Below are 24,197 nucleotides of genomic sequence, written 5' to 3'. Positions count from 1 at the left end.
AGAGACTGGACCCTGGGTCACCGATACTTCTTGGAGCTGCTGGGGATGGGGCTTACCCTGTGACCTGGGCAACTGCTAGAGCTGCCTGAGACTATTACAACCCAGATTCCTTGGCGAGGTTCTAGAAACAAATACTTGGTCAGAATCTGGATCCTGCTCCAGTGGGGGACACAGATGTGTGTTCTTCCAGGGAGGTTTTAGAGCAAAAGCCAGGACTTGAGGCTCTGGGGTTAAGAGCACTGGCTGCTCTCACAGACAACCTGGGTTTGATTCCCAGAACCCACATGACAGCATACAACTTCTTTATTTCTAGTCCTAGGGGACCTGACACCCTCTCCTGGCCTCTGTGGGCATCAGGCACAGACATGGTAAACAGACTTACAGACCAAACACCCATACCCATAAAATAAATAGACTGTTAAAAGGGGGGCGGGGGGGAGGCTCTTGTATCCCAACAAGCTAGGCTCAGCCACACATCGCAAAATGCCAGTTAATGAGCTAGATAATAGTGGCCATATTGGGAAGAGAGCAGATGAGGGGCTAGTGACGCTCCATCTGTCTTTGGGGTACTGGGCGTGAGCTGTAGGTTTAAACAGTAAGGGCTGGGAGGGGACAAGAGGTATGCATGACTAAGTAGTCCTGATCTTGCAGTCTGGTGAGTGCTTGGGTTCAAAAGGTGGTCTTCAGGAGTCCATGTTTGAGGGGACAGAGGTTCTCTCGACTGATGGCCACTGCCTCTGTTGTGTCCTGACCACACCCCACATTGCGCGCTGGGTCTGACCTGTGAGCTGATGTTATTCTGAATTCAAGTTACAGAATTACTTTTTCATAGATGTAACAAACTACCAAGTGGACCCTACAAAATCAACTTAAGGAGGGAAGGGTTTATCTGAGCTCACAGTTGGGATACAGTGTCTTACAGTGGGGAAGTCACTGGCAGGGACTGGAGGCAGCTGGTCACATTGTATCTGTCAGAAAGCAGGGGGAGATGGGTACTGTTACTGAAGGCCTTTCTCCTTTTCATTTAGGGAGTAGTGCAGCCTACAGTTAAGGTGGAACTTTCTACCTTAATTAGTGCAATCTAGAAGCTCCCTCAGAGGTTTATCACCCAGAACCTGCCAAGTTTGTAATCAACATTAACCATCATACAAGATGATGCAAGAGGAAAGGTTAAGGGCTTTAAGGTTGACGACTTACTTCTGTGCCTTCAGTCAAGGGAGGCAGAAGAGACAACATGGAGGTAGTGACATTAGACTTTCATCCTGCCTCCACACGTGGTGCTGATGTACGTATTTTGATACTGGTCTTGGTGCACATGTGTGTTACTGCACACAGGTTGCTGGCCACCATGGTGCTGGTGCATGTACATGTTGTTGCACACCATGGTGCTGATACACACGTGTCACTGGATTCCGCAGTCCCGGTGTACACATGTGTTACTGAGAACCACAGTGCTGGGGCACTCATCCTGTGGACATGAACTACGGTGGGAACCCCAGCTCTCATTATTGAGCTTCTCTGGCCCTGAATGAGGTGCCCATTTGTTCTAAAATGCTCTTTCTCTTAAGGAAGCATGTTACCTGCCCTGCCAAACAACAAAATGACGGCCAGCAGCTATAGAGGTTGGCCCGCCACCACCCTGTGCATCGCAACAGTACCCCGTATACCAGCAGCCCAGAATCTGTGTGGAGCTGGTGGTGTCAGATGCCCAGTGTGGCCCTCTGCCAAACATGGCGAGGTTAGAGAGCCCTGCGCCTGCAGCTGAGCTCCCTTCCTGCAGACCTGTGTCTTAGGACTGCCAACACCCTTGCGGGGAGAGTCAAGCCCTCCCCCGCCACCCACCGACTCTCTCTTACCTGGGCATGAGGCCTCGTGGAGAGAGCGCTCTGCGCTGCTGTGGCCTCTGCACCTGCCCTACAGCGGCAGGAGGTAAAGGGGGCCTGGGGCAGGAAATAAAGGGAGCACTGGGCTCAGGCTCTCAGCGTTCTCTGGGTGGTATGGGATTGGATCCCTGCAGCAGCTATTTCCAGTCCCGAGGGTTCAAGCCCTAGGGCGCGCGGGGTGGGGGGGTGAGGGCGGACCTGTGCGCCTGCAGAGCGGGTCTGCCAGATGCCCCCTTGATGCATATTAGCTTCCCAGGTGCTCAGGTGGTGCACACGCATGACTCCCAGGTGCGGGGTGGTGACACTCCCGGCGGGCTCAGTGCTTCCGCTTCCGCCTAGCGCCCCCCGCCCCCCCATCAACGCAAAGCGCGCCCCCCTCCCTGTGGCACGGAGACCAATCCTGGGAAGCCAAGGAGAGAGCCACAGCCCCCTCCTCGCTCCAGCCGCGCCCCCTCCCCACCGTTCAGCCCCACCCGACAGCACCTCTGGTGCAGCCGAGGACGATCTTCTGGGGATCGGTTTTGTTGAATCGGAGGATGAGGTTTTGGCTGAGAAATGAAGAGATGGCCCTAGAAGAAATGGTGCAGAGATTAAACGCGGTTTCCAAGAACACTGGTAGGAGGAGCCGCTGGCCTTGATTATATATTCTTAAGCTTGACATCATTTGTCGAACAGTAGAGAATTGCATCTAATGGCTGTAGAATCCCCCTCCTTCGCTTTCTCTGAGCACTGGTAACAGGAAAGGCAGATGTGGTGGGCATTTTCTGGTAACTGATAGGTTTGTGTGGATTGACAATGTGATTTTATTCTGCTTGATGACGTTCAGAGAATTACAGATCCGTGACACTGGCTTTCTAGGAGATGAGGGTTTGTATGCAGAGCCATTTGCCTGTGGGGGAGCCTGCAGTCTGCTTGGGAACCTCACCTCATCTGCGGCACTGGTCATGGACCTATGATCCCGGAATAGCCTGTGGGCCAAGCCCAGGCCCTTCAGACACTGGGATGGGAATGGGAGGCAACAGGAACTCATTTATGGGAAAATCCCCACTCGCACTGTCCATTCTTAAGGCCAATGTTTGCAAATATAGTTTGTAAGAGGGGAAACTAGTGTAATTAGACATTCAGTTTCAGGATTAATTAATTGATAAAGTGAGCCGTGAGGCACGGCTTTGGGATCTTGTAGATTTTGGCCCCTTGGAGCTGGCAGCATGCATCTTGCTGCTGACTTCCATGCGTTGTGCTGAGGGTTCCTGCCACGCTGCAGAGCCAGGTACCACTGACCAGCTTTCCCTGACATGGAGAGGAAATAGTGGTGTGCGATTAAAAGTAAGTCTCTGGCTTTGCCATGTGTTGTGTGGTATGTGTCCTTATCTTGTTTTCTAAACAATACTTTCCTGAGGGATTAGGATTGCATTTGTTGTATGGCTGGGTGTGGCACCCCTCGGTGTATTGAATGACTAGACCAGCGCACACATTAAGCAGGATAGTCCCCCTACACTGGTGTAGACCTTCACCTTACAATGCTGGTTTTGCAATAGAAACTGCTGTTTGTTATAAATGGGTGAAAAGAAAAAAACCGTTTATGTCATCTGTCCCCTTCCTCTTGGAGACACAGCTCGTTTTTTCTGGGTGTTGCTTGAACAAGGTCTGGATGAGTACAGAGCCCTGTGGAACTGCCTGCATTCCTGGGGGGCTGAGAAAGGAGTGGAACTTGCTCTTCTTCCTACCTGTGTTTGGCTGGTGTGGGGGGTCACAGTGGGAACTGCTCCACCAGTGACGTCATCCCTGGGTTTTAGATACTGAGGCTTCCTCTTGGACTCTGGAGGACACAACATGAGTATTTTAAGTTGTGATAAGGATCCCAGAGGAGAAGAACCTGGGCTGGATACACTTTCTGTCACTGAATGTGCTTGTCCAGGCATCCTAGGATGGGCCCTAATGGCCACTATTGTCTCATCAGAAGCAGCAGCTTGCAGACCGTGCCCTCCAACGCTTCTGCAGTACTGAAGCTGCAGACTTCACCCAGACCCAAAGACATGGTTGGCAAGAGCTGTTATGAGCATTGCTCGATGTTGTAGAGAACGGTGTCCCCACATCTGCACCCTCTGGCCTCTCGTGTACACTGAGCATGCTTACCCAATCTTTATTCCTGCTATTGCGCTAGGGAGCTGGGCTACTAGGGTTAGAGGCTGTATGCCAGGCCCTGGGGCCAAGAATTGTGCATGCCCAATGCAGGTGCTTGCTTCCTTCCACCCCTGTGGGGAAGTGATATAGGTCTACTGGTCATTATCGCCCAGGGTTCACATCCTGAGCATGTCCTCCAGAGCCCCTTCTAACAGAAGGTAGCTCAAGGTCATAGGGTTGTTCATGCTCCAGGGGCATGTTAAGGTCTTAGCCGGAGTGGCTAGACAGTTTTAGGAGCTTGATCTGGAGACTGGTGAAGCTGCCCGAGTGAAGGCTTACAACTGAGGACTTGGGCACAGTGACTGTCCTTAGTTAGAGCTGTGCGTCACCTGGCTTTAGAGCTGCGAGCCACCTGACCTTCTGCGCCTCTACCCTGAGCTTACACACAAGCAGGAAGCCTGTGCTGTTCAGGACATGCTGCTGTGTTCTCACTTCAGATTCCAATGTTATATCCCATGACCCAGAACTTTCTTACCTGGGCTGTTCTGCACACAGGGCATGATGCATGCTCTCTGGGATCTATAACCTTTGACCTTGAGCATTTAGCTTTTGTGTGGACTCCTGAACCTGACCTCTGTACCAATGCTGGACACTTCCCAGCAGCAAAAGCCTTCTGGGTACTTGGGTTCCTCTCCAGTATTTTCCTGTCTTTTGTTTTTCTCTTTAGATTTGCAGTATTTGGTGAAAAACAAGAACATTTAAGGGAGAAATGGTAAGGGCTTAGTTGATGTGCCTAGATGTTTGAGCTAGAGGTCACTTGAAGGACTGGTTAAAACACAAATGCAAGACAGCCTAGGGAAGTCATCACAGCAATGCCTGAGAATTGCCACCTTAAAATTCCCTGATGATGAAGATGGTGCAGGGCCAGGAATCAAAGCTGGCAAACCACTGTAGCAGGGGAGCCTTAAATCCAGCTCACCTTCTTTATCAGTAGGAAGTGAAAGTGTCTTCATGGGCAAATGACTAAGGGGGTGGATGAACAGACAGAAGAAATGAAGATAAATAGATATATGAATGAGTGGACTGGCAAACAAGAGAATGGGCGTCTAGGTGGATGTGTAGATACCTGTGTGGATAGATTGTGAACGGACGGTGGATCGGTGGATTGCAGAAGGAGACAGATGATAGATAGATAGATAGATAGATAGATAGACAGACAGACAGACAGGTAGACAGGTGATATGTTAGTGAATAGATGTGTGAGTGCCATAATAAGACAATGGGTAGGTAGCTGGATATGTAGATGCATGTGTGGATGACAGTGAGGGAAGGAATGCATAGATCTGTGAACGGATGATTGTGTAGAAGGATAGGTGGATGGATGGATGATGAACAGATGGAAGGGTGGATCGGAGGACAGATTGCTGCATAAGTGGATAGTTGGGTAGGTAAGTGGATGGATGGATATCAAGGCTAGCTGGGTAGATGAAATTACAAGCAAAACAGCACAATGGAAGCCATGTAACGTTTTAATACAATCCAAATTTCAATGCCAGAAACAGAACATCCAGCTACTTATGTGTTGAAGAGACAAGTTGTTGGCTTACCTCAGAACATGGACGATGAAGGGATGTTGATGAGCCTTTCTGACTCCACTGCTCAGAGGTTGCCTGTGGTGTCCACTGTAAAAGAAGTTTCTGTCCTACCTGGTCCCACAGTCGTTCAGTCCCAAAGAAACACACAAAGACTTATATTAATTATAAACTGTTTGGCTTATTAGTTCAGGTTTCTTACTAACTAGCTCTTACAACTTAAATTAACCCATAATTCTTGTCTGTATTTAGCCACGTGGCTTGGTACCTTTTCTCAGTTAGGCATCCTCATCTTGCTTCTTCTGTCTCTGCCTTTTCGCAGAGTTCTCTTAGTCTGGTTGCCCGCCTAAACTTCCTTCCTGGCTGCTGGCCAATCAGTGTTTTATTAAACTAATACGAGTGACAAATCTTTACAGTGTACAAGAGCACTATCCCATAGCAGTCCTCTGGACCCAGACATTTGATTTCCCTCCTCCTCTGTACTGTTATCTATATCAAACTCATCACAGTCTAAGACCTGATGCTCAGCTTCCAGCTGCCAATTCAACTATTTTGAAGTGTTTGTTTGACCCAGTGCCATCAACATAATGGCTTCCAAGGTGTGTGTCTGTCTGCTTGTTTGCCTGCCTGCCTGCCTGCCTGCCTGTTTTGCTCCTCTGGAGAACCCCACATCCATGACGGTGTTTTCTGACTAGATGCTGGGGAAGTGAGACTTAACGGCCATTTCTGTTGCTCCTCTTTGGTGAAGGCTGAAGTGGGAGGCGTTGTGTGACTGACCTAATAGTAGATATTTCTTGGCAGATGTTGGATCAGGCTGCGCACCCAGATATGAGCAGAGTGGCGTGTGAAGAAGATGGCAGGCCACATGTTCCTCTGTAGTGTGTGGTACCTACTCTTGCGGGAGTCTCTGTAGTGGGTATTTACCTCCCTGTGTTCTTACTAGAGAAACTTCTCAGTTATACAGCTGTCAATTGTGATCAGCTTGATGGGGCTCCTTAGCCTGATTCTGCTTCTATAGACAGTTGGGCCCTAGCTGTGTTAATGTCTTGGTCTGCCCTGTCTCTCTGCCTCTGTTCTAGTCTGCTTGCCCAGTGTCTTTTCTCCCCTGGCACTTGTCTTCTTCCTTAAGAACTCCTTTTCTTATTCTGGCAGTCCAGGCCCGAGCCCTCTCCCCCTGTGGCAAGTCTTTCCCTGGCTGTTCTGTGTGTAACCATGTGTTGTCACTTATCGCTCTTCCGGGTCACGTGACCAATGCCTGCAATTTTCCCTTGGCATTGTCAGAGCTGAAGCCAGTATGGCTGGCCATTGCCTGAGTCCCACCGTCCTCAGAGGAGGCCTAGCCAACCCTCAGGAAGGGTTTCTTTCTTTCCAGTTATCGGGGATGCCTGTTGCTCCGTGCCCTACCTCAAGGAGAGCTGTATTCCCCGGAGCTGTAGCGTGTGCAGGGATGCGTGGAGGAGGATGCTCACACGCTCACGTTCCTGCCAAGACGCTGCCTGCCCACTTGCTGAAGGGGCAACGTTACAGGGCTGTAGTACAGAGAGACACAGCTCTGCTAGTGACATCAGCACCTCTGCAGTCACCCCAGCTACAGCAGCTGTGTCATGTTAGCACAGTGTGACAGACTTCTGCTGAGCTCCATTCTGCTCCCAAGGGGTCCCAGATGTCTGCAGTCTAGGGAGGGAGACAGCAGCACCCACACAGGCACACGTGTGGAGTGCGAGTTACTTACTGGGCTTTTCAGGGAATTGGTGTGTTGGGCTCTGCAGATGGAACACACAGGGAAGCAAAATGCACCATCTCCTTGGGTTGTCTTAGATCCCAAGGGTGAGCATTGTATTCCCAAGAGATCAATGTCTTCCCAGATCTATGAATTAGAAAGCCAAGACTAGAGTCCAGGTCTGGTTTCCTGATAGTTCAGAGGTTTAGGCTGTGCCGCTGTGAGGGGGGTGAGCAAGCCTTCAACTAGGGTACCAGGAAACTGTTACATGAACTTTTCTTGGGAGATGCAAATAAATACGTACTACCCTCAGATAAAACACCAACAACAGACCAAAGTACCATTCCATCCAAGTCCAACCCGTGATTATGTTAAAGAGCATGAGAGGGAATTACAGGAGCGTGTGTGACCCCACAGCAGCCACATCACTGGAAACTTCCATTCCAGAATGGCCAGCTTCCCTCATAGTTGCGTCGATGGAGTACTCCCTTGTGTTTACCTTCATCCTCTGACGGCACGGCCACATTCAGTTAGGGCAGAATCACAGGTGGCTGAGAGCCGCAAGGGAGAGTTGCGTTCTCAGATGAGGACTCATAGACCTTCTCCATACCCTGCTTCTGTGAGGGAAGCTATCACCAGGCCTGGTCTGGAGGGTGTCTCGTGGACAGCACAGCTGTGGATGATCATCACCAGGCCTAGTGTGGAGGGTGTCTCGTGGACAGCACAGCTGGGATGAAGATGATTATTTTGCTAAGAGGATAGTACTCTGTAACATGGGGCTGTTTCTAACCCTGACCATCCTGGAATTCCTTGCAGTCGTAGGGCCTGAGTAGAATTTCTGGAAAACCAAAGGTATTTTATTAGCATTGCCTGTTCCTCTCTGTCTCTCTCTCTCTCTGTCTCTCTCTCTCTCTCTCTCTCTCTCTCTCTCTCTCTCTCTCTCTCTCTCCCCGGGCACCACTTACCTTGTCCTAGGGGACTTGACTAGGCTGGCTGGACAGTGAGCCCCAGGGACCCACCTACCTCTGCCACGTTTGCTCTACTGCATCAGCTTTGTCCTGTGGGTTTGGGGTAAGAACTCAAGTCTTCATGCTTGCACAGCAAGCTCTTTACCAACTGAGCCGTGGTCCCATCCTCGGTGTTGGCTGTTTGTCCTTAGGGTTCAGGATAGTTTCAGGTAGAATGGTCTTTCCAACTGTCTGAATAATTACTCTACGACCCAGAGGAGCCATCATGCTTGGCTCGAGGTGACTCTGAATGCCACAGGCCCAGCAATGTAAAAGGATTCTTTGTCTAGTTCTCTTCTTGAGGGTTGTGGTTTTCCTGGCCCACTTTAGAGAACAGACCCAAACCTGAAAGGGAAACACAGGTCACAGGGAGGTGTTCTGGTTGGCCAAGGCAGCTCCGTCTCTGCTCCATGGAACAACGTTTTCTACAACATCTGTCCATCTGTCTGTCCACCCATCCCTAGAAACCACTTGCTTGTTATGCACTGATGTAAGTCAGGCCACTCTACCTGCAGGTCATGTAAAAAATACATGGCCTGTGGGGCTGGGGAGATGCTGCCGTGGGAAACAGCACTTGCTGTGGAGCGAGGGGGCCTGGGTTCGAATCCTGAGCACCCACATAAAAGGCAGATGTGTCCTTTTAACTGCTGTGCCACAGGTGGAGACTGGACCGTCCCAGGGGCTCGCTGGTCATCCAGTCTAGCTGAAGCGGTGACCTGCGGTTCCGGAGACCCTTGCAGAGCAGTAAGGTAGAGGATGACAGAGGACATCCTCCTCTCGCCTCACATGGCGACAAGAAAACACACCAAGTGTAATAGAGAAAGACAACCCACACTAACTGCTGCTACTGTTGCGTCACGGACCAGAAGTGTGAGGACGCAGGTAGCAACATCTCAGGGCAGAAGACAAAGACTGAAATATCTTTTAAAATTCTTGTTATTGTTGTTTTATTTTACAATGGGTGTTTTTGCCCGTGTGTGCGTGTGCGCGCGTGTGCCTGAGGAGGACAGGAAAAGGTGTGCATGATCTCCTGGCACTGGAGTCACTTACAGTTGTGTGCTGTCACATGTGAGCTGTGATTCGAACCCAGAGCTTGACCACTGAGCCATCTCTCCAGCCCTAGCCTGAAATATCTTAAATGTAATATCTTGTAATGGAGAATGTGAAAAGTAAATACGAAAGTAATGAAATCCTTAAGCTGCCCTCTTAATTCACAAAGAATAAGGGTATGTGTAAAGACCCCCAGTGACTAGTGTTGCCACAGCCATACCAATTCCTGTATGTACTGTCCTTCTAACCTATGGCGGTGACATGAGGCCGACCTCCTAACTGGGAGCATGAGATCACGTGGCTCTGTGTTCCCGGGCTGCAGCTGTTTGTTAGGCGGATCGTCGGGCTGTTGGTGGCTGACGCTGTGCTGAGGCCTCAAGGGCCAAATGGACACTGGGTATCCATATAGGAAGCCTTCCTTCATGTTAAAAATGGATTCTAAATGTTCCTTGACTGTTGTTGTAGAAGGGCTACCTCCCTGAAGCAGGACTATGCACCTTGAGCTCTGGGGTCTTCTGGAGATGAAGGAACGCATCTTCACACATAGAAGCAGTGAAGGTGGGAATTGGGGAGCGGATGTTGATGTGGGAGAGGTGAGGCTAATATGTAACGTAGAGGTGAATCCATCTACTAGGGACGACACAGGATTCTATGCAAACATGATGTCACCGTAAGGTACATAAGTAAGCATCATAGGCTTTGGCATCTTTGGGGTCCTTAAGTCCCGTTTCTTGGGATACCCAGGGATGGTTGTGTACTATGTCACAGATACTTCAAAGGGGAGGCTAAAAGATGCTCTAGGCATTGCAGACAGGATGATCCGTGTTTGGGTTTGAAGAAATCCTGCACACCTTGCCTGGGATGGCTAATTGCTCTTTCCTTTCTACGAGCAGAGCAGCCAAATGCTGGCCCTACTGCACCCCACGGCTGTGGACCATCTGGGCTGCCGTGGCCCCCAGAGAGTGATAGCTTTATGGCTGATCTCACCAGGGGCACCCTATGGTAGGAGTTTCCAGGGCCTCTGGCACAGAGGACTTGGCCTGGAGTTCTACACACAACTCTCTAAAGAGACCGTAAAGTAAGGGCTTCTGTTCTCCTCAAAGGGGCCTCTGTCCTCACCCAAACCCCAAGAGATTCACAAATGTTAGAAGGAAATCAAATATCTGGGAGGAGTCGTTCAAGGTTTGAAGCAGTCAGTTGGGAGCACAAACCCGCCAATTGTTTTTTGTAAGTCACAGAGATTTGATGGCTCTTGTGTATCTAAATTGGCTTTTCAGCAAATGCCCTGGGTTTTCCTTCACTCCCTGTTAAAGAAATAAGGTCGCTTCCCAAAGCATAAAATCCAGTTTCTCAACTTCAGAGGCAAGCCACAGAGTATACTGTTTAACCCGCTGAGGGAGAGAAGCAGTGTTAAATTTCATTAATATTATTGTTGACAGGATATTATTCTATGTGGGAACCAGTGCCCCAGATAGGACTTCATCCTGTAAGGATGCTTGATCTTCCAAGATCCGTCTGTTTTGCTGTGCTGGTCATTGGACCTGACTTCACACACAGTAGGCAAGCACTGAACCCATAGCTGCACCCAGCCCCCCCCCCCCCCCCTCTCTCTCTCTCTCTCTCTCTCTCTCTCTCTCTCTCTCTGTGTGTGTGTGTGTGTGTGTGTGTAGAGGTTAGAGGGCAACCTCAGGGGGTCCACTGTTTCTGTTGTTTTTTTGTGACAGGGTCTCTCACTGGGACCTAATTGGCTGATGCTGGCTGGCAATGGGCCCAGGCCCCACTTGTCGCCACCTCCTAGCCCTGTCTTTCTTAGTGCTGTGGTTACAAGCTGTACTCCAGTGTCCCAGTGTCACTGGCCGTGTCATGCAAGAGAAGAAGAAATGAGGGAATGAGCAGGTTGTGGACAAAGACCATAGCCCAGCCCAGGTTCTTCTTTTGAGATCGAGTTTCTCTGTGTAGGCCTGGCTGTCCTGGAACTCGAAACTCCCTCTGTAGACCAGGCTAGCCTGTAGACCAGGCTAGTCTGTAGACCAGGCTAGTTTCACACTCTAGCACTCTGCCAAGTGCTGGTATTAAAGGTGCACACCACCACACTCAGCTCAAGACAAGCTCTTGAAAACGGGATTAGTGGCGTTTTAAAAACATGTGTGAAGACAGACTTGAGCCAGCCACACTTGACGGGAAACTGCAGGCTGTAGCCTACTCAGCCGTCAGAGCCTCAGGTCGAAAGTGTGCTCCGTATGGCTCTCAACACTTGCCTCAGCAAAGGAGGCAGAGAAGTATCAGGGCTGGTCCCAGGTCTGCAATCACATCAAACCACTGTTGGTGGTTTCTTTGGGATCAGAAATGCCTTCCTCACTGTGGGGATTCTGGGTGAGGACCAGTGTCTGCCTGGACGAGGGCACATGTGAGGCCCAGGCCCAGGGAGGCTGGCTGAGCCTTTCTTCCTGGTTAGGTAGTGCTTTTCTTGGCTTCTGTGTGTCTTAAGTCACGTCTTAAGTTTCGCTGTGGCCTGTGATGCAGCAGGTGGCCTCATCTGTGGGATACAAAGGCAGCCTTGGGGTTGGGCACACAAGCTCCACGGCTGCACTCATCTGTCATACTCAGAAGTGTAGTCCAGCAAGAGACCTCTCCGGATAGAAGCACCACCATACTGACAGTGAGCACTTCAGTGATCTTCTCACAGGTTACTGCCCCTTCTCCTCTGGATCCCAGAGAGAGGATGGGTGATGAGCAGGTCATTGTGCATCCAACCCTGAATGTGCTCTCAAAAAACAGAGGCCAAATAAGCACCACCCCACCACAGATGTGGCAGTGTCCCTCAAGTGGGCTTTTGGGGGCCAGAGGGGCATGGCGCAGGTCTCTTGGACACTCACCTGACTCAAACCCTTTCTACTTTCTCCTCAGCTTAGATGGATAATGATATCAAAGATGACAATGAACACAATCGTTTGGCATGCTTATGTTATCATGGTTAAAACAGGGCCCAAATGAAGTGCCTGGCATATCAGACATGAGAATCTGAAGCCCCAGGATGTGCAGGGCACATGGAGCCAGAGGGTGGCCCCCAATTTAAGAGTCCCTGGAAAACCCTGGTATTGTCCCCTCACTTTCCCTCAGAAGCATCTGTGGGCACCAGGGCAGAGGTCAATAGCCGCTGGCTTGGGAGGCTCCGTGTGTCTCATGGAAAGTGTCCCTGCCAAGCTAGGCGCCTCACCGTTTCCTCTGCTAAGGGCTGGACAGCAGACTGGGAAACTTCCCGATTTATTTCAGAACTCCAGTAGCCAGTCCCTCCCTTCCTCCTGGTTTGTAGTTGTTTGTTTGAACTTGAGACTTCCTGCAGCCTGGAAGGTGCTTCTGGCCTGAGTAGCTCCCTGGCATTTGCAGCTCTGTCCAGACAGTCCCTGTGTGAGGAAGGAAGCCACCAGACCTCACGCACAGATGGGCGGGCTCAGCCTTTCCCACTTGGTCTCCAGCGGCAGCGGCATCGCGGCATTCTCCTGCACCATCTGAGAGAAGAGCGGCAGGTGCGCAGCCTCTGGCCACTGCAAGAGGACATTCTGGGGCTTGGGGCTGAGGGGGAGCCCGGGAGCCCAGGAGACCATTTGACCCCATTCTTTCTCATGACTTGGTGAAACCCAAGGTCACCTGGGACGTCAACACCTAGGTGTGCACTGCAGGTCGCTGGTCCCTCCACAGTTTCTGACTGTCCTAGAGAAGACCTGTTGGCGTTGGGAACCTCAGGGCTCTTTAGGCGGACGTGTGACCTGGTCCTGAAGATCACTGGACCTCTGCTTCACAGAGATTCAACCTCAGGAGGGCAACTCAATGGCAGAAAAGGGTGCATCTCGGGGGGCTTCACGGCGGTTCTGGTCACTGCTAAGGAAGCGTCGGGGAGCACCAGGGCGCTATAAGCCAGGTGAGTCGGGAGAAATGAATGGTACCTCTGTGAGGACTCAGGACAAGGTCCCTCTAGGCAGGTGCTTTCTTGTGGTGGTTCAACATTTCAAAATATTGAGAACCGTGTTAAGGACCCTTAAAAACATCTGATGGCTTAACATGAAGGCAGTCTGGGTGCATTTGTTGCATTTCTGATCTTTTCTCTTCAGATCTGAGGACCTGGCTCAGAAGTTGTCGTGGTGGTATATTCCACCACACCCCACCCCCAGTCAGTTTCTCTTTAGAGCAGAACACTTGTTCAGCCAATTTAAATTCTCAGAGTAATGGTTTACAAATTAGCATCCTGAAAAGTGGGGAAGTTCCAGTCACTGGAGCTAGAGAAGTGCCTTGGGGCTAATTTCTGGTCCTGGCAGAGAACATAGCACTCTCTGCCTCCAGGAGCCTGGGAATTGGGAATGGCAGTGGCTTTTGACCTCAGGCTAATGTAGCATCTTTAGGGTATGGGGTAGACAGGTAGTCGGACCAGCGCCTCCTTGTGTCCACCGTAGGTTTGCCTCCTCAAGGTGGTTTGAAGGTATTTAAGTCTCACAAGCTTGGAGAAGAAACTGACCCCCTAGTACCTCTGACTGCAAGGGGGGGCAACCATTTGGGGATTCATGAACTAAAGCTCCCCTCCTCCACTCCAGGATGCAGCTGCTGGGGGTGCCTGATGACCCAGCATGAGCACAATAGGGCAGAAGGGGGCCCTCCCCCTGTGTGGCTCTGGAAAGTATCTCTAACATGGTGGGGCAGGTCACGCCCTGTTGGATTAGCACAGATAACCCTAGATGATGTACCAAATCCCTGTGCCCTTTATCAAACCCTCTGACATCCGCCTAGTACAATGCCGGGGAAGAACAGGACTGGGCATGACCGAGGCTGAGCAGATCCTGGCTTCTGCTCAATGCCCATTACCAGCCTTCCAAACTCCTCCTCCTTCCCCTAACACGAATGTGGGGAGAGTCTCCAAGATGGAGACTACAAAGTACTCCCCCACATAATGGGGCACTCTGGACCAGGTTTGAGTAATCTCATGCCGCTGTCTCTGGGCCACGTCTGCTTTGACTGCTGAGGGTATTGAGATCCGTTTTTGTGGTACCCTGCTGACTCTGTCTCCCCATCTGTGTCTCAGTAGAGTTTGTCTGGTGAGCTCCCTCCTGGTGCCAGTGCATCTTAGACAGGTGCAGGCTGGGCAGGTGCCACTCAGTGCAGTAAAATAGCCCCAGCAGGTGCAGCTGGAGCAGGTACAGCTTACTGTATTCAGCTCGGGTCTGGAGCAGTTCAGGCAGCCAGTTGCTTGCCTGTGCAAACTGAGCACCCGGGAAGGCAATAAGCCCTGGAGTCCATTTCTCCGTGTGATTTTTTTTTAACATGGAACCTTTCTGGGGGCTTGTTGATATCAACTTATGTCTCAACGGAAGTGAAGTCGGGGCTAGGGTTGTTGACACATAGTTGGACAGAGGACAGGTGACAGTCATGGATGAACAAAGGGAAGGTGGCATCTGAGGGGTGGGTTGTCCAGCCTGGGCATAGCTGTGTTCTTGTCACACAAGTCTCTGTGGGAGCTGTGTGCTGGAGATAGGGAAAGCATCTCACTTGCTTTGGGAGTCCTGGACCATGGCAGCAGCCCAGATGTGATTCTGACCAGCAGGGAAGCCGTGGAAGAGGGCCAGAGACATGGGTGACCTCGGCAGCATGTGGTCCACCAGCCACCCCCTTAGAAGCACTGAGGGTCCTCTCTAGTTGATACTTAACCACCACCCCCTTAGAAGCACTGAGGGTCCTCTCTAGTTGATACTTAACCACCACCCCCTTAGAAGCACGGAGGGTCCTCTCTAGTTGATACTTAACCACCACCCCCTTAGAAGCACGGAGGGTCCTCTCTAGTTGATACTTAACCACCATCCACTGGAGAGAGCACAGTGGCAGTGTGTGCCCTGGCCCCTAGCGTCACAATTTTGGCTCAGGGAAGTCTCACTCGCCTTTTGCTGTCTAACAGATGGCTTCCCCTGGGTCTGTCCTGTCTGCACAAGCCAGGGGTTGCTGATCCGAGCTCGGTAAAGCCCGAGCCAGGCCCCAGGTACACACTCCATTCCCTGGAGCCTATGCTGGGCTACAGCTGAGCTCGGAGGCCTCCACCCAGGGCACACAACCAGAGAGCATGGCCTCTTGACAGTTGACCTCGCCTGTCACCTGAGTGGTGATCAGGGCACAGTGATGCTTGGCTTCTTGTGACGCCTCATGGTCCTGGGAGAGCATGGTCCCTATCTGGCCTCTACTCCCCTCCCCTGCACCTCTGCCCACTCAGCTGTGCTGGTGTCTACACCGTCATGGCCTCTACTCCCCTCCCCTGCACACCTGCCCTCTCAGATTGTGCTGGTCTCTACACCGTCTTGCACAGGCACCGCCCCTGTTTTCACTGGGCTGAGCGGTGACAAAATTCAGTTCCAGGTAAAACCCTGAGTCAGAGTCGCCACACCTCTTCCCTGTGGTAAACGGTAGTGTGGGAGAAAGTGTGGCTGAAGGTTATAATTTTCTGATAAACAGAAGCGGAGGGTCATCAGTTTACGCAAGAGAAGTTTGGGCTGGTCTCCTGCATCTTCTGCTTCTTCTCCTGCACCAAGCCGAGTCTCTCTGTGGAGGGTGTCCCCTCTGCTCTGCTGGGTTCAGGCTATTTCAGTTAAGCCAAGGAAAGCTGTCTTATTAAGAATCCAGACAGTCTCTCCATAAATACATGCGTGAGGTTGGCACAGACAGTTTTAAACTGATTTAGAGCTAATTAAAGGAGCAGGTAAGGGGCTAAGGAGATGGTTCAGCTACACAAGCACGAAGACCAGAACTTGGATTTCCAGAAACAATGTAAAAGTCAGACAGGCTTAGCAGATGCCTGTAATCTTGGCACCTGGGTTCCCCACCTAAAGCCTCCTAGCTAGACTGGATGGCCTTGGTGAGCTTTGGGGGCAGAGCCATCAGATCAGTGGCCCTGCCTCACAATGACTAAGTGGAGAACGGTTGCAGAAGATGCTCTGTGTCCACTCTGACCTCTGTGTGCATTCGCGAGCATGTGACAGCACATGTGCACACCACACGTGCAAAAATGCCAAGCTTTGTGAGGCACTTAGTGATGTTGATCATGCTGATATTTACTTTTGAGCTTCCTGGTAGCTGAAATGAAGGGGTGGGAGGAGGGGAATGGGTATTAGGTCAGGTGCAAAGAAAAACTCTCCTGTAAAGAGTTTTGGGAGAAAATCGTTCTTCCACAGTCTACACAGATTTGTAAGAACTCTGTGAATACCCTGTTTGCAAGTTTTTCTTTCTTTAGAAAATTAGTGCTCCTATGTGGATGCTTCACAGCAGCCAGCTAGAAACATTAAAACCTGTGTGTTGAGCGGGATTCCTTCCAGAGTCACACTGTGGTTCCAGCATTGCTGGCCTGGAGAGCCCCCACTGCAGCTAGGATCACTTATGTCCCAGCTGGTTGTTGTGTGACAGGTGTGATCCCACACCAGACGTACAGGTCGCTGAGCTGAGGTTCCTCGGTTACCTCCTGGCTCAGGCCAGGAGTTGCCATGTTTGTAGAAGACAGGCATATTATTCACAGTGGGAACATACAGCGCGAGGCTGGACCACTGGCATTACGGTCCTGCCCGTGCACATGTTTGTATCCACACTCCTGGTTTCCATGCTTCTGAAGTTACTGCCAGCAGAAGGGAGTGGCCATCCTGCCCTGTCTCTAAATCTAAAGCAAGCTTGCAGAGAGCTGGGAGGTGGCTGAGGTGGGAGGGGCTACCATGTGATTTATGGGGCTTTTGTTCACAGGGGAAACACCGGTGAGAGACATTTCCTTCGGGGTGCTCCTGGAGCTTGTTTGTAAGAAGACATTTCCTGGTCTGAGGAAATTGGGGGATTGTTATCATTTTTAAAATTTCAGGCAGATTGGTTGAGGCAGTAATTTTGTGATAACGAGATCTGGATGCTAGCCATTCAGCGTGCTGTGGTTCCTACAGGCTCTCTTTGGGTTCTCTGGATCTAGGTTATGTTGGGTCCCTATGTATTATCTTTGGGGTGCCTGTGGAGACTCTGCTATTGCAGAAGGTTGAATGGCACACATCTATCCAGGTCCTGACCTGCCCACAGTGTGATTTGCTGACCGTGGGGAAATGATATCCTTGACATTTGGGTGGTGGGGGCTGCCAGTCACTAGATTTGAAGTTTCTAAACAACGGGACCTCACTGTGAATTGCTGGGTGGGTTCAAGAATCCAGCCTTGCCTGGATTGCTGGGCAGAAAGGTCAGTTTTCCACCTGCCCCTCCCTCCCTCTGAAGCTTGTCTACCTGTACCTTTCAGGTCCTGACTGTGGGAGTAACTGACGGTGTGAGCCTGTGCCAGTCTAGTCTGTCTGTGCTCTGGATAGGAGTGTTCTTTGTATACCAGGCCTCTAATAGTGAAGGAAATGCTGGTGTCAGGTAGACCACACACACACCACCACCACCACCACCACCACCACCACCACCACCACCACCACCACCATCTGTTCCTTTCCTATAAGGAACAAGACTCTACCTGCTGCTGCGGCCTCTCCAGTTGGACCACAAAGGACTCCTCTAACTTCTTGCTGGTGTGCTCTGTTGACCTCTCTTGCTTCCCTGCCCCTCTGAATGGTAACTCTTCCTGTCCATCACTGTAGATGGAAGTTATCCAGATGAGTCCCAGTGCTTCAAGTCAGCAAGAATGGCTCACTTGTTCCTTTTCCCGAAGCCGCTTGCAGGCTGCCTCAGCCCGGAGTCCCTGTGTAAATACGCAGGGTGGGGCGAGGAGGGGATGTTAGTCCTGGGAGAGCAATTACTGTACAGTGTTCCATCCTGGTTAATGATAAAATGAAAGTGAGAGGCTGGACATTCTCCCCGCGCCTGGCGAGTGCAGTCAGGTGCTAGAGTGTCGGGGAGGACGTGCACGTGCAGGGTGGCCATGGCACACAGACGTCCTGTCTGGATTTCTGTGGCGGAAATGAAACTCTACTACATCTACTCTGAGTGGTGTTCCTGGCTACACTCTCAGGCTGAGGGTGAGTCCTGGGGTCCTCCGAGGGAGTGGGCGCACTGTACAGCTTGGTGCTCTGTGGCTGGTGTTCTGTTGATGAGGGAAGTGGTCTCTCCAGTCCCTGAGGTCCCCCCTTGGATCTGAGGCCACTAGGCTAGGATCTGGGGTGCATGGGTTTTCACCCCATAGTTGTCACCTGACTAGTTTGTGACATTGTAGGCTGGCAAACGTAGGACTCCCTCCATGTCACCAAGCTGCTTTCCTGACTCTTGGGGAGCTACAATACCATGCAGCTTCCCGGGATTCAGTCACATTGCCCCTGGCCTGGCATTTGAAAAGTTCACCTGCGTGTACAGTGTCACAGATGAGACAGTGGAAGAGGTAATCGCCAGAGATGCTGCTCGGGGCCTGAGCTTGTGGGCAGTGTCTCTGTGGGTAGTAAGAGAGAAGCTTCTGCTCAGCAGAGGTAGCCGCTGCTAATCCAGCTCACACCCAGGTCCCCCGAGTTGTTCTCTCTGCATTTTGTGGCTCCAGCCACCTCTCCTAAGAAGGACGCAAGCGGTGTTCAAAATAGTGGCACTTACAGGAGAGACTTGGGGGTAGCGCATATCCCTCTGCCACAGAACACCTTGCTCATGAGTACAAGTGAGGCCATAGAGAGCCATCGGCAATGTGGGGAAGAGAGTAGGGGACCAGCCAGGACCACTGACTCTGCAGAAGGAGGGTTTGGAGAGGTGGCAGGGGTGAGGTGTTTACACTCTGAAAGGACATCCGTGTCAGGCAAGACTCTATGACATCCGTGTCAGGCAAGACTCTATGACATCCGTGTCAGGCAAGGCTCTGTGGATGGGGCCCATATGTCAACCAGCTCAGCTGTGAAGTTTCATCTGTTTGTAAAATAGGAGCACTCTTTCCTTACCGAGGCTGAACCTGGGGAACTCTAGGTGGTTGTTGGGTGAACAAGCCCATGTTTAGACACAGAAATCATAGGTACTTAACAGGGACCATCATGGGTCCATGCTGTGAGACTGAGGTTACCCTGGCAAAGGGGACTACAGTTTTTCCGTTGATAAGGCCTGAGGAAAGTCCCTGGGTGTGACGGGACACCAGAGGTCTAGGGTGTCAAAAGCAGAAATTGCGCTATGGACACAATGCCTACCCATCATGCCCAGAGCACAGTGTGCAAACTCCTTCATGGAGCTCTCCTGCTGCTGTGGGACACTCACAGAGGGGCGTGGCTCCCCCAGGGTTCCCGAAGCTTGGAATTTCCTACAGAGCCATGCCTAAGCCAGTGGTTCCCAACCTTCCTAATGCTGCAACCCTTTACTGTGGTTCCTCATGCTGTGGTGACCCCCATCCATACAATTATTTTTGTTGATACTTCATAGCCGTAATTTTGCTACTATTATTAACCATAATGTAAATATCTGTGTTTTCTTTTCATAGGGTTCAGGATAGTCACCCCTAGGCTGAGAACGATTGGTCTAAGCTGACCAGATGGAGAGAGGGCACAGGTAGTGGCAACAGGGGCTTTGGAACATGGCCGAGTTCCCTTCTATCTGCATCTGTCACCAAAACCGCCCCAGGAATGTTAGCGAGCATAGGGCACTTTCTACTTGAGCCTGTCTTCTCTGTTTTCCTGTAAGGTCTCCCCGGGGCTCATGTGATAGTAAAGCCCATACAGTGCTGCCTCAGAGCAGAGGCAAAGGCTGCTCACCTGCCCCGTTACTCCTGGTAGAGCCCTCCCAAACCATAGAAACTTGGCTCTTCCTCCCAGAGATTTCAAGGAAGGACTGAGGAAGGGACCCTACAGCCTATAGACATTGCCAGCCCACCCGTGGGGCCATCAGCACCTACCCTGCCCCTGCACAGTGCCTGTGGTATTCTCTCTTTGATGTAGCTGAGGAGAGGTAAGGCCTTTAAAGTAGCGTGTTCACCATGGCCTGATGAGTGGGTCTGGGGAGAGCTCCTAATCCCACTCCGGGCTAGAAGGGGGTAGTAGGATGTGTGTGTAAATGTGTCGGGCCACCCCATTACTACAGAAACAGTCTCTGGACCACCTTAATTGCCCTAATCGAAACAAAGCCAGCATGCAGCAAGGGTCCCCAACTATTACATGAGCCTTTTGTGCACCTGGTGAAGTTCAGATAGCAAGGCAGAGGAAATCACTTTGAGGGTTCAGTGTCTGCAGAGCAGGTAGGGGATGCGAGGGACAGAGCTTCCTCTACCACCGAGGATATGGCCATGACTCTGTAGCATGGGTGGCTGTCCTTGGCTCTGAGAAGTTCACCGTGACTCAGAGCATATGCAACCGGGTTCGATAACAGACGTTTGCTGTTTGCCATGTGGGCGCAGCAGCTCTGGGCTCTGTTTGCTTTCTTCATCTACTGTGTTTGTTTTCTCTAATATATGGCGGAGAATATGGGGATCAACCTCTGGGGAGCTAATCCGCCCCCATGGAAACATGTACCTACCACGTGTGAAAGCAGAGGAGGGTTTGGGGTGATCATGCTGAGCTCTGGTGCTCTGGGTGGAACCAGGCCCTTTCCCAGAGGCTCCTGGGGTCTATGTGATTCTGTGAGTGCCTCTATGTGTGCAAGTGTAACTCTCTTACCCAGAAGGACATATCTATGGCACGAGAGAGACGAGCCGGGACCCTGGTCCTGTCCTCACTCTTACACTATATGCCGCTGAGTTTTAGCAACCGAACCTGCGTCCCAAACACAGGAGCTGGCTGAGCCCGCAGCTTGGTCTGTGTCTAAAGAGCAAGATGACTTCTGCTGGTGCCAACCGTGCTGGGGACAGTGGAACTGAGCTCCGCAGGGAGAGTTGTACACCTGAGGAAGTCTGGCTTTTCAAGGACAGAAAGTGAAGAGCCAGGTCATGAGATGAGCAGGAGAGCTCATCTTGGCCACCACCCCGCACCCGACAGAGAACTGATGATATCAGACAGGAAGCGATGGCCGTCCCCTGAAATGCTTCCAGCCTGTGCCATTGTCACGGCCACTGGGAAGGGGCTGTGTTCACACAGGAGGAGAATCTCAAAAAAATTATCCTCCTGGGGACTCTGACCTTACACTTGTGTGTGTCCAGCAGGACCCACTGTGGTGGCATCTAGCCCATAGGGATAACTTCTTATTGAAATCTCTTTTGTATCTCCAGTTGTGTTTAAAGCGTTTCTCCAGAGGATGCCACATTCTCCTTAGAAGACATTTGCCCACATTTGCTGGGGACCATGACTACCCAGGTGCATGTCCAGATGTATGTGGCTCCTGACCTATGCAAGGTCAGGGCTGTATCTGAGATGTGTTCGTCTGTAAGATGGCCACTGGGGGCTGCTCTCCACTGCGGCTTTCCTGCTGACCTTCTACAAGGACTCATCCCTCCGCCCACCCCTACCACTGAGGGTCTGGAGTTCTACCCTGGGGCAAATGCTGGAAGCCTGTAGGAGGAGGCCGCTTAGCCCCAAAATAATCACACAGAAACTGTATTATTTAAATCACTGCTTGGCCCATTAGCTCTAGCTTCTTATTGGCTAACTCTTACATACTAATTTAACCCATTATACATTACATTTTTTTTTTTCGAGACAGGGTTTCTCTGTGGTTTTGGAGCCTGTCCTGGAACTAGCTCTTGTAGACCAGGCTGGTCTCGAACTCACAGAGATCCGCCTGCCTCTGCCTCCCGAGTGCTGGGATTAAAGGCGTGCGCCACCACCGCCCGGCTATACATTACATTTTTAAATGAACTGCACAAACACAATAACTTAACCAAGGGCAGAAATATACATATACATATGCAGTATAACAAAATTTACCCTAAATTTGTATCAATAAACCAAGATCCGTAGCAATGCAAATCTCTATAGCATATTCCCTTTTAAATGTAAAGACACATTTATTGATGATATTTGGGAATATGGGCTTAGTTCTGTCTAAACATCTTCCTGCTGTTTTTTGGGTGAAGTAATTTTTTGAGGGGTGTTCAAGGTAACCTTTTAGGGGCTCTTGGTCCATCAAACCACACTAGTCTGGAAGGATTCCCCAGCCCGTGTACCCTGTGGGAGGCTGAGTAGAGGAAGTGACATGGGGCATGGCTGCCCGGGGACCCCCCCATAGCCCTTTGTGAAACTGCTGTCGAGTGTTCTAGTGGGAGGGGCACGCAGTCCCCCAGGACATTGCTGAGCTTCACATCACATGTGTGGCAGGCTCTGTTCCGCTGACAGGGTAACCTCTGAAATTTGAGAGCTTAGTGTCTGCTCTGGGTTTTAAAAGTGCTGACAGCTGAGCTGCATTTGAGCCTAACAAGATAAAAGAAGCTGTTTCCTCTCAACAGTTGGTCTGGACCTCTTAGGCCGTAGGCCGTGCACAGAGATTAGACCAAGTGCAGGTCTACCTGCCTACGGCAGCAACATCGACTCTGCTTTCCCCAGGTACCAAGCCAGGTCCCAGGATGCAGATGAGAAGGGGTGTCTCTGTTGTTCTGAGGAGCCCAGGGCCTGCCTCTCTGGTAAGATGGCAGCATCATCACATATTCTGTCTTGGTGGGGGCAGTCCTGATCAGGGGAGACCACACTGGAGGATTGTGCTGGCAGAAGCAAGGGGAGGATCCATGATGGGCTTGTCAGACAGGCATCTGAGTGAGGCAGTCACTTGTTAGTGTAGACACAGAGGCAGCAGGCAGAAGTCACAGTGGGGCTGTGGCTCATGGATGGGCCAAACGAAACATGACTTCCACACAAGGCCACTGTAGGGCTTTACCTACAGGTGGGATAAGAGATCTTTCAGCGATTTTGCAAAGTCGCTGCAAAGGACAGAGGAGCCATTGCCCAGGACCCACCAGGATTCTCTAGTCACAGGCACGAGATATTCATATCTGATGAGTTACACACTAGCTTCTAGGGAGTTTTTGCTTGTTCATTGGTGGAAAGACAAACTTCCCAAGAGAGAAACTAGCTGACGGCCAAAACCATGGGACTCTGTGCTAGAGAGGGTTGTATCTAGTGCTGAGGAAAGGGGATGTGACGAAGGGGCCGAGGAAAGGAAGAGGGGGTAAGAAGAAACTGTCCTGGGAGGGGAACATAAAGCAAGAATGCACCAGCCGAGAACGAGAATTCAGTCAACTCAAGGAGTTAGTGCAAGGCTGATGGACATGGCTGAGACCCAGGAAACCCCGCAGGGGATTCAATTCCTTGTCGCAGCTAATGAGTCTGGCGGTGGCCTCTGAGACAGAAGCAGGGCTGTAAGTACAGCTGGCATGAGGGGACCGCTCAGGGCCTTGCTCCTGGTTCCAGTGACTGGGGACAGACAGTCTCAGGCTCACTTCTCTCACTGGTTTGTTTTTTCTTGAATAAGAAAAACTTAGGAGGGATGGCTGGGAGGTGCACTAAGAGTGGATCCGGAGATGAGGCCAGATGTGTGTTCTGTGTTGGGTGAGTCTGTCACATGAGGGTAGACTTGGGCAGGAGCTTCATGACTGCCATGGAGGCCCAAGGGAGCTCTTTCTCACATAAATCTGTCAACTCTGCTTGTAAAAAATGTTTGAGGGAGGGAAAATTCTTTTAACATTTTGAAACACTTAAATTCTCCTTTAGACACAGCTGCTTCGGTTGCCCAGCTCTCTGAAAGATAGAGCCCCAGCTCCAAAGCTGTGGAAGTATGTGGAGAGGCCACACCATGCCCCTTAACTTGGGGAGCAGGCAGACCTTACCTTCCCACACACACCCCTGCTCAGGACGCTCCTGTGGACTCCCCAGGCCCCCTGTCACACACATTTTCCTCTGTTTTATCTTCTTTCCCAACAGCAGCACTGTCCCTCTCTCCCAGGAGTGTCCCTGGGCCC

At 51.1% G+C, this 24,197-nt stretch overlaps 1 protein-coding gene across 11 annotated transcripts in view; it reads left to right on the top strand.

Annotated features, from left to right (window-relative positions):
* Positions 1-2,325: 2,325 nt before the first annotated feature.
* Mcf2l (MCF.2 cell line derived transforming sequence like) overlaps positions 2,326-24,197 on the top strand; it is a 99,403-nt gene continuing 77,531 nt past the window's right edge. For 4 of the 11 annotated variants that reach the window (XM_041673525.1, XM_041673522.1, XM_041673518.1 and 1 more), the window contains exon 1: positions 18,250-18,381. In XM_041673525.1, the coding sequence (XP_041529459.1) occupies positions 18,285-18,381 (97 nt within the window). In that variant the 5' untranslated portion in view covers positions 18,250-18,284. Of the gene's footprint in view, positions 2,499-3,180; positions 3,210-12,725; positions 13,296-18,249; positions 18,382-24,197 lie in introns of those variants that run through there. The other 7 variants (XM_041673524.1, XM_041673521.1, XM_041673519.1 and 4 more) reach the window with 5 other exon arrangements.

Source organism: Microtus oregoni, unplaced genomic scaffold, assembly GCF_018167655.1.
Source record: "Microtus oregoni isolate MIOR12 unplaced genomic scaffold, Mior012 000024F_ref0000369, whole genome shotgun sequence".
In the NCBI taxonomy this organism is placed as follows: domain Eukaryota; kingdom Metazoa; phylum Chordata; class Mammalia; order Rodentia; family Cricetidae; genus Microtus; species Microtus oregoni.
This window is presented reverse-complemented; position numbering and strand designations above follow the sequence as displayed.